Genomic DNA, 9,840 nt, shown 5'->3' with positions numbered 1-9,840 from the left:
GGCTTAGTTATAGGAGCTCAAAAACAAAAATCTAATTAAAAAAAAAATAATAATTAAAAGGAACTATGGTACAACGAAAGAGCTCATGACAGATAAAGTTTTCATTACATTACAAACAAATGAGTGTGAATAATGATAATAAAATAGTATTCTCAGACTGCCTTTGTTTTGATATCAGGCGAACAGGTTAATAAAGGAAAAACATCCTAGTAATCCAAAGAAAAATACCTATTTCAAATATATTTTTCAACTGTTTTTTTTAAGTATCGTTTTATTATTGTGGGGGATACAGCTGAATATCAGCATGTTACTGTTCAATTTTATTTCCTCACATGACCTTCATCAACATCGCCTTTCAGAATCAGCTCGTGAGGAAAATGACTGACAGGACCTCGACCAGTGATGTGATAGGTCAAAAATGATCGACACGCGGTTTATCCAATCCGCGACTGCATCAGACCGTTGGGCTGGGTTTACGATTGATGCGTTCCTTATGTATCATCTTTGCAGCCCGGCATTTTTTTCTACACACGGTTTTAAGCGACAGCTAAAAACACTTTGCAGGTAAATGCATCATTAGATACTTCAACTTCTAATAACGCGTAACAATATTAATACTTCAGTGTATTCTGTACCATACAGAACCGGCCACCCGCAGTAGCAAACCTGTGTCACGTGGACAGCAGTTGCCGGGTTTTGCCAAATCAAACGCACCCATTGCTGTGTTTTGTTGTTTTTCAGCGGTGTATCGTGTTTGGCCTGTCAAACCGTGTGACTTCTGACTGGAGCGACGAGACGGGGAATAACAGGGATGCACATGACTAAAAAGTATTATTTTACATACTAAAACATTATTCACTTGTCAAGTTTCTGCTGCCATGGCAACATCAATTCTCGCGGTTTGTTCGCGTCTGTTGCAACAACAACAAAAAAATCGACGTCTGCGCTAAGCTAGCTACATTAGCGTACTAAGAAGCTAGCTGATTTGTATGTATTCGTTATACAACAATGTACAGTTTTTCTACTTTATCTTCAAGGGAGATATTTTAGATTATAGCACCTTTTTTGTGAGCTTTGAAATTATGCGGTGTCAACCTTTTTGTCCCTCGCTTTTTGGAAGGTGGCCGTGATGCCTGTTTGAGGCTTGTGTGTTTATTGTTCTCACTGAGGGAGCACTTGATACCTTTAGCTGTTAGCTGACGTTATTATTATTATTTATTTATTTTTCAACCTCTACAGGACCAGGAGCACAATGAAACCACCATCACAGAGTCCGTCATGTCCTGTAAGCAGCTTAGTAAGTTGTTACAGCTCCTTGTCTTTTTCACCAATGTTACGAGTAGCTTATGAATTATTAATCACAGCTAAGTGTTTCTATGCATACCTGGATGTTTCTGTAATGTAGTGTAAAGTAATGTGTGTGTGTGTGTGTGTGTGTGTCTGTAAGTATTAAAAGGATCAAAGCTTCCTGTAAAAATCCGCTTGTATAAAAAGGAACGAGATTGTGAGTGTCATTAAGGAAACATCCTATACATACAAACAAAGGTGTTGCCTTTAATACAGGCCATACAAATGTCACTCTCAAATGTCAATGATCAGAGGAGGTAAAAGTCCCAGTTTATCAGAACACAATAAAAGCACACTTAAGAAGATACAAAATAAGTATGATACTATATTAAATTTTTGTCTCCTAATACTCTGTGTTAGAAATGTCAGAACGCTGAAGCCAGTCAAGTTTAACGACAGATAACAGGGATGTCTGTTTTCGAGGTTTGACCCTGATCACAGGGGCGTGATTTGTTCTCACATCTGATCTGTGCCTGCAGTTATTCGAAGGCGTCTACAACAATGCCAGAATGCTTCATTTTCTCACTGCAGTTGTGGTAAGTACTGCGCTGTCGTAACTTACAAAAGTTGACACTTGAACGATATTTAGTTTGAATGACAAGAAAACACCCTCAAGTTTTGCCTCATTGCTGGTTTCAGGGCTCCACCTGTGACGTGAGAGTGAAAAACGGCACAGTGTATGAAGGAATCTTCAAGACTTTGAGCTCACAGGTACAAAGATTCATTATAGTGCACCAGACTGTCACTGAACCTCACCTTTTTAAACACAACATGGTTACTAAAGGCTGTACAAAGGATGCACGCTGATGCATTTTACCTACTTTCACGCGTCAACCATTTTTCAATGACTTCACGCTCAGGGTGGGTTGCTCTCATGCTGTTATCTGATTCTGATCATTCCAGGTTAGTGAATCATAAAAACCTTGGAGAGTCTGACAAATAATTTCATCTAAATACGTTTCATTAAAAGCATCAGAAACTAGAAACTTGTGAATAAACTGATCAGATGTTTTGTTTATGTTGCCCAACGTTTTCTTGCTCCTATTTTTTTTTTAGTTGTTTTTAAATGGTAATACGTGGGAATACATTGGATTGTTACCCATTACACAATCCTGTATGTACACTATTAAAAAACATTAAACACAGCAGCACATTGTAAAATATAAATGATGATTGTGGTCAATATCTTGTGATTGATTTTGTGTGAACTTTTCGTCCATTATCAGTGTGAGCTTGCTGTAGATGCTGTTCATAAACGCAGTGAGGGAGATGGAGGAGGAGGAGGAGGTGAGGAAGGAGGAGGAGGAGTAGAAGTGAACCAGGCATCTCAGCCTAAGATTGAGGACATCACTGACACCATGATCTTCAGCCCCGCCGACCTGGTGACCATGACCTGCCGCGATGTCGACTTGAGCTTTGCTGTCAGAGGTACACAGACGTGCTGACTCATTGATTTATTCATTTTTCATCTTTGTGCTGGGAATTAAAAACTGAAAGTGGGTAAAGTTTAAAAACATAATATGACCTTTCAGTATCCATAATGAAACATTTGTGTCTAATTGGCCTGGATTATTTATGGTTTCACTAAATTTGTTTGCGCGTGTGTTCATTCAGACACATTCACCGACACGGCCATCAGCTCGTCCCGGGTGAACGGGGAACACCAGGAGAAGGTTCTGCAGCGATGGGACGGCAATGGAAACGGTGAAAACTTTGAGCTGGAGTCAGACACGGTGAGGGAATACATTCACAACAGCAGTACATTCTCCAAATCACTTCTGACACTCACAGGAAAAAATGCAGAGCTTCCCACCTTCAGTCTTTGAATAACATGGTAATACAAGATAGAAGTGTTTTTCGTGGTGCCGTCACTGCCGCAGCCTGAACTGGTCCCAGTATAAATGTGTTCACAACAGAAGCAGAAGCGAAGAGTGGGGGGTAGCCGCGATTGTAACTTATTTTGTTTCAAAAATGTTCCACAGTCAAACGGCTGGGACGCCAATGAGATGTTCAAGTTTAATGAAGAGGCATACGGTGTGAAGTCCACATATGACTCCAGCCTCTCCATGTACACGTGAGTTTCACTACATTTACGCATAGAAAAAGGAATTGTATGTCGGGATCTCTTTCTTTATTTTTGCACAAGCCTTTTATTTAATGACCCAAAATAAATGTCATTTTTATCAGCAAACTCTTCCAAAATCATCTTCGCTCCAGATGATGTGGTGTATTATTTTGCTTTCTCATTTGTGTCACCTGTCTGATCTCCCAGCATGCCTTTAGAGAAGGGAAACTCTGAGGTCTACAGGCAGCGGGAAGCGCGGGCAGCTCGGTTGGCGAATGAGATCGAGGGAAGCCTGCAGTACCGCAGGCGAGTATCTCTTGAGAACGACGAGGGCCGGAGCGAGGAGGACAAATACAGCTCTGTGTTGCGAGAGAGGGAGGACCGGGGGAGCCCTGGATTCACCTCCAGTGGCAGGTAAGAATCCTTTGCACATGCTTTGGTCTTTTTTAGTTTGGCTTTCATTTTAAGGTAAAACTTTCAAATGTTTTTTTAGAGAAAAATGTGATGATCCTTGCTTCTTCTTTTTTTTTTTTTTTTTTTTTAACTAATTTGCTTGCCAGAGCTTCTTTTTAAACTTCCTGTCTATGTGCCGGTTTTCTAGGGAGGGTAAATACATTCCTCTCCCCCAGCGGGCTCGAGAGATCGGCTTGTCTGGCAGCAGCGGGAGATCCGGAGCCTCCGGTCGCAACACTCTACCCGCTTCCTCCAGACACCCGCCACCTGGCTTGTCTTCCCCTAAACCGCCCTCTGAAACGAGCAGCCCATTGTCCGTCAGAAACGCCTACTCTCCTCATCAGTCCCAGAGCAGCCCGCCAGCTGCAAGCAGCCCGCCCTGCACCAATCACGTACTGCCGCACTCCCTCTCACATCCCCAAGCGCTGGCTGACACGACGCGCTCGTCTGTTAACGGAGGTACGTTGTGCGCCATGAAGAGTTTTATTTGTTTTGTTTCGTGAAGGCAAATAAACAACAGTAAACAACAATCTGCTTTCGCAAGATGAGGTGACGACTCGTTCCCACAACAATAGACAAAAATAAAAAAGGGGGGGGGGTTGAAAAATGCCCTTTTGCTGTAAAGCAGCGTTTGTCTGTTGAAGCCAAAACAGTGAGGGAGTAAATGGGTCACAGAAGAGCGTAACAGGACTTTGCTCTTTTAAAAGTGTGTTGGCTCTAACCGCTTCTCGTACTCTCTCTCTCTCCCTCCCAAGTTCCTTCCAGAACATCACCCAAAGCTCAGAGACTTCAGAGTGCCAGGACCCTGCGGACCCCGACCTCACAGTCCTCCAATGCAGGTAGATACAAGAAGGGTCTTTCTCTGTGAATCTTCAGTTTTTCATTATGCATACTCAGTACCATACCTCCGACCTCCCTCCAGTGTCCCGTGCTCCAAAACCAGACGTCCCTCCCCAGGACCACCACATGGCTGGCCCAACCTTCTTGGACTCCTCCCCCTCTGCTGTTACCACAACAACCACCTCCACTAAACCTTCTGGCCCCACGCCACTTTTCCCTGTTGATGGTGAGATATTAGTTTTATTGTTCAGGTCTGAAGTTAAATAACAAATGATGATTTGATGTATTTATATTTTATATTCAGGTTACAAACTGGTAAAAGCTGAAATTGAGCAGCTTGACAACCTTACAGTTTACAGGATGTGCAAAATGTTGAAAAAGAAGCTATGACAGAGCATTGAGCTCTCATTGATAAACTGATATAAACAAGTCCAGTGAAGCTGGACACATTTCCAATAACCTTTTTTTTTTTTTTTAACATTTGGGTGGTTTCTTGATTGGTGAGTTGACCTTCTTGTCTTTGTCCTCCACAGTAAATGAAATCCTCAGCACGGCAGCTAAAGAGCGAACTGAAAGTCAGTCCGGTCCACAGGAAGGCAAGGGCAGCAAAGGTAAAACATTTGATGTGGTTCATATGAATCCATTTTTCTATTTTACACTGGAGGTGGGACAAACTTTTGTCACTTCTAAAATCCTTGATTCCCCCCCCCCCTCCTCTCTGTCTTTTCTCAGCTCCCTCTTTCCAGCAGAGATCTCAGCTGGATGAGCTGCGCAAGTTTGGCAAAGAGTTTAGGGTAAGAAAAATGTTGTGGTACGGGACTGGGGTTACACACATGAAGTGATGTGTAGACACCATTCAGGGGTCATAAGGGGTCATACAGGGGTCATAAGGGGTTGTATTACTCATTGAGAATCTATAGTGTCAAAATCTAAAATATAAGTCTGTTACTGCAGCAGGCTGTTAATCGCTGTGTCCGACCTCTACACTGCAGCAGGAGTGTAAAGCATAAATAATACTGATATTTAAAAAGTCAATCTTCATGCTTATTTGTTTTTATAGCACATAAAGAGGCATCCATATGAATTTCATTACCAGCTAATAAAAGTGTACTTACAAATGAAGCCTGATCAAACTTGTGTTTATGAATCTATAAAGCTGTGAGTATCTCTAAAGGTTCAAGTTTGGAGTGGATCATTTTCTCCTTCCACATGTTTCAGTGTCTCCCTGTTTGTCTCTCAGCTGCAGCCCAGCTCCTCTCCTTCAACAAGCCCGGCCTCTGCGGATCCTACTCAGCACATCTCAGCCTCACCTGCCGACTCTTCCTCCCCGTCCCCCTCCTCACCTGCACCACCCAAACCTGTCAGCCCCCTCACCCCTTCTGCTCAAGACCTGCAGCAGGCAACAACTGTACCCTCCCCAACTGCCACCCCCCCAGCTCCTGCTGGCCACCAGTCCTCAGGGCCGGGGGGGCTGGACTCTGGGATGACACAGTTAGCTGTGGCCCCTAGCATCGAGGGGGCTGCTTCTCTGGAGAGCAGTGATCAACCGGAGGCTGATTGTGCAACAGCTACGTAAGTGACTACTCCTCATCTTTTGAAGGTAGTGGCGTGCATTTTAAGAGTGACAAAGTTGGTTCGCTTGTCGGTTTATCTGTTTTATCTTTTACCTCTGCACTCGTAGATAAAGGTTGATCTCCAACTTTTCAGAGATAAGAAACCTTGTGAATTCAAATTTGAAACCTGTGCATCAGTTTGTGATTCATTTTTTATACCTGATGCCTCCGAGTCCCCCGGTGTTTTTCTTTTGTTGTGGTTTGACCTTTTCTACTTAATTGCATTCTAAATCTTGCCTGCTGTTTTCTCTCTTCCAGGCATGTGAAAAACTCTACTTTAAATCCAAATGCAAAAGAGTTCCTTCCCATAAAAGGAAACGCCCCTGTGGTAAGTTAGTTAAAACCGTGACGCAAACAGAAACAAAGACCTTTTAAATTTTAATCCATGTCTTGCAGTTGGACTTCATAAATACTTTTCTATTTTGACAGAAGCCTGCGTTGACTCCCACTCCTCCTCGACCAACGCCTCCGAGCCCCTCCTTGGTTCTGCCTCCACAAGGACAGCCAGGGGGAGGAGCCATCTACAGCAGCCCGTCGGGACACTACCTGTCCTATGTCTCCCCCCTCCACATCCAAGGACACTCAATGCAGGTCGGACTCTTTTATCTCAGTCTGCAGAGATTCATCATGGGACAAAACCTCTCCTCTGCTGTAATCTGAACATCCCTCTGTTCTGTCCTCAGAGTCCTCAGATCTATCAGTACACCATGTCCACTGTCAACCAGGGCAAATACCCCAGACCTAAAGGTGGGTCTGTTTTTTTTTTTTTTTTTTTACTTTAACATGTTTCAATTGGATGAATCCTTCTATTAATTTCAGTACAGAACATCTCTATCCTGCCAGTAAGAAGAATAACAATGATTAGATCAGAGACTATTAAGCTGTGAGGAGAACTGACGGGTGGAAGAGAAATGTTCAGATCTATGTAGTTATGCTGATCCAGTGATAAAAAATTTTAATCAAGGAATTTTCCCCTTGTTCATTAAGTAAGTACCACAATGCATTGTGGGGAAGTCCTCTGCACATCCATTTCCACACTGCTTTCTTTTAATGCATGCTATTGGTGACAGTTGGAATAATATTATATCGTATTTATTTTCAGGACTGAAGCTCAGAATGTCTCTCAGCTAAAAGCTCTCCTGTTGTTTCAGGCCCAGTGGTGGGACAGCGGCCAGAGCATCACGCCTCCCAGACGTCCCCCATGATTTCTGCTGCAGCCTCAGCTGCAGGACCTCCACTGGTGGCTTCACCTTACCCCCAGTCTTACCTGCAGTACGGTCAGGTGATCCAGGCCATGCCCCCACACTACCACGGACAGGTACAAAGGAGGCAAACTGAGTTTTTCAACCGGAACAACCACTCACTGAAACAATAAACATGAATATGAACACACATGTAAAAATTGAGATGTCTACACTCATGGGTGGAGAAAAAAAAAACTGCATTTCAAACTTTTTCCAAAGTTTTAGAATCAATCGACCAATCAGGCTTCTGTCTCTTTGCAGCCGGTTTACTCCATGCTGCAGGGGGGTGCGAGGATGCTGACGTCTGGAGTCCCTCCTCAGCCCATGGGTCCCCCTGGTCCCCAGTATCCTGGCCAGGCGGAGGGCCAGCCGAGGCAACAACAGGCCATGTATGGTAAGCAGACGTTAAGCTTGATTGAAGATATTTATCATTTAATCTAACAAACCCATAGCAGACTGTTTCAGTAAAAAAGGATCTTCTTTTCTTTCTTTCTTTCTTTCTTTCTTTTTTTTTTTACATAGTTCAGTTTGTAGAGACCATCTCATATTAAGTCAAGTGTTGTGATTTAATTCCGGGCTATGAAAAAACAAAAGGAGAAGGAGGGTGTGATTCAAGCATTGTGAACAAATGGAGAAAGTTCTTTACATGCGTGAATCAACAGTTTGACCTGGAAGGAAAAACATGTGTTGACTTTCTTGCTTGGTGACTCTCTCTCTCTCTCTCTCTCAGCTCAGTCCTTCTCTCACCACTCGGGTGCCATCCATCCTCAACCCTCCAGCACCCCCACCGGGAATCAACCACCACCCCAGCACACAGCACCCAGTCCAGGTCACTCTCAGGTAAGGGTGCCCTCACACATGATTGCAGTGCTCTATATGGAAGACGACAGATCAAAAGCAATGTTCACTAGCATCATTTATTGTCTGTCTCGGACATCTACAGTATGAATATCTGTTTAAAGTTACTGCAAAATTAAAAAAGTACAATAATCATGGCGTCAATGGTTATAAATCATTTCAAACAGCTTTCGAGGAAACCTTGGTTCATCCCTTCTCCTTCTGTGATTTGTGTCCCTCTCAGTCGAATCAGGGCGGTCCTCAGCCTCAGTCGATGTTTCACTCTGGAGGTTTGTCAGCTCCGACCCCTCCTAACCTGCCGCCGGGCCACAGCTCCCCTCAGGCCTCGTACGCCATGCAGGGGTACGGCCTGCCCACCCACCAGCAGCTGCCACACGGCTTCCCCTCAATCAGTCAGCTCACACAGGTGAATATCATCAACTTCATCTTCCAGTCAATCTGGATACCACCACAGAAATCCCCATCCTCTGCCTGTGCGCCAGTTAAGAATCAAATCTCAGTTTGTGTCTTCTTTGTCCTCTGCAGGCTCATGTCCAAGGAGGTATGTCAGGACCTCACCACCCCGTCATGCTGCACTACGTTTCTCCTCAGCAAGGCAACAGCTCCAACCTCCAGCAGGGAGCACCACAACACTTCTACATTGGACACCCACAAGGTAAAGCAGAACTCCAGGCGCACACATTGGCTCAAACATTTCTTATTTTTACTCACTTAAAAATGTGCAAGGAAACTCCTGCACACCATACACTGGCAAGGTTTCATCAAAATGTGGCTCATTTGTTTGTGTTATTCAGTAAGTGTCTTTAATTGTCCCCAATAATGTGATTGATCTTTTTTTAAATATTTGATCAGTTTCGTCTTTCTCTCAAGACTTTTGTAAAAAAAAAAAAAATTGTTCAATTGGTTTTAAAGCTTTGTTCATTCTCATTGTTATCAAAAAAATTCAATTGAAGGGTTAAACATTTTGACAACATTAGTGCTGCCTGTTAATCCGTGTCAAAGATTGACTGGTATGATTTATGGATCCTCCTTTATGCACCCTCGGTTTCTTTCTGAGATTGAAATTGGCGAACTAGAAATATAAGAACCGTGTCTTTGTGTTGTGTCTTCCAGCTGTTCAGGTTCAGGCTCACCCCTCCCAGCAGCTTTCCTTCCATCCCTCTGCAAACTGAAACCTCCTCGTCAAAGCTGGATCCAAGAGCGAGGAAGACAAATGTTACTCAGTGACATGAGAAAAAAAAAACAACTAAAACCCCAAACATCTTACAACATTCCCACTCCCTGACATCAAACTAACACATCGTTCTTAACACTTTTATCTTTCACACAGAAACATCTCACACAGGACTTGTCTGATTTTTAAATGTAAATACTGACTGTTTTCACTCACGAACACGAAGATGGACCGAAGACGATTACT

General features: G+C 43.4%; 1 protein-coding gene across 6 annotated transcripts; it reads left to right on the top strand.

Annotated features, from left to right (window-relative positions):
- The first annotated feature begins 340 nt into the window (after positions 1 to 340).
- atxn2l (ataxin 2-like) lies at positions 341 to 9,666 on the top strand. 6 transcript variants are annotated; one of them, XM_079367125.1, is made up of 24 exons: positions 472 to 564; positions 742 to 828; positions 1,240 to 1,285; positions 1,827 to 1,883; positions 1,987 to 2,058; positions 2,574 to 2,775; positions 2,962 to 3,080; positions 3,330 to 3,421; positions 3,620 to 3,826; positions 4,014 to 4,324; positions 4,621 to 4,704; positions 4,788 to 4,931; positions 5,239 to 5,316; positions 5,438 to 5,499; positions 5,946 to 6,277; positions 6,577 to 6,646; positions 6,748 to 6,909; positions 7,002 to 7,065; positions 7,470 to 7,636; positions 7,824 to 7,956; positions 8,293 to 8,402; positions 8,644 to 8,826; positions 8,946 to 9,075; positions 9,534 to 9,666. In XM_079367125.1, the coding sequence occupies exons 2-24, from the start codon at positions 812 to 814 to the stop codon at positions 9,590 to 9,592; spliced, it is 2,901 nt and encodes a 966-aa protein (XP_079223251.1). In that variant the 5' UTR covers positions 472 to 564; positions 742 to 811; the 3' UTR covers positions 9,593 to 9,666. The 6 variants fall into 6 exon arrangements, with proteins under 6 accessions (XP_079223249.1, XP_079223248.1, XP_079223251.1 ...); XM_079367124.1 differs by having other exon boundaries at positions 1,240 to 1,297; XM_079367123.1 differs by lacking the exon at positions 742 to 828 and having other exon boundaries at positions 341 to 564.
- The last annotated feature ends 174 nt before the right edge of the window (positions 9,667 to 9,840 follow it).

The sequence above is a fragment of the Symphodus melops genome (genome assembly GCF_947650265.1).
Source record: "Symphodus melops genome assembly, chromosome: 17".
NCBI classification, from domain to species: Eukaryota; Metazoa; Chordata; class Actinopteri; order Labriformes; family Labridae; genus Symphodus; species Symphodus melops.
This window is presented reverse-complemented; position numbering and strand designations above follow the sequence as displayed.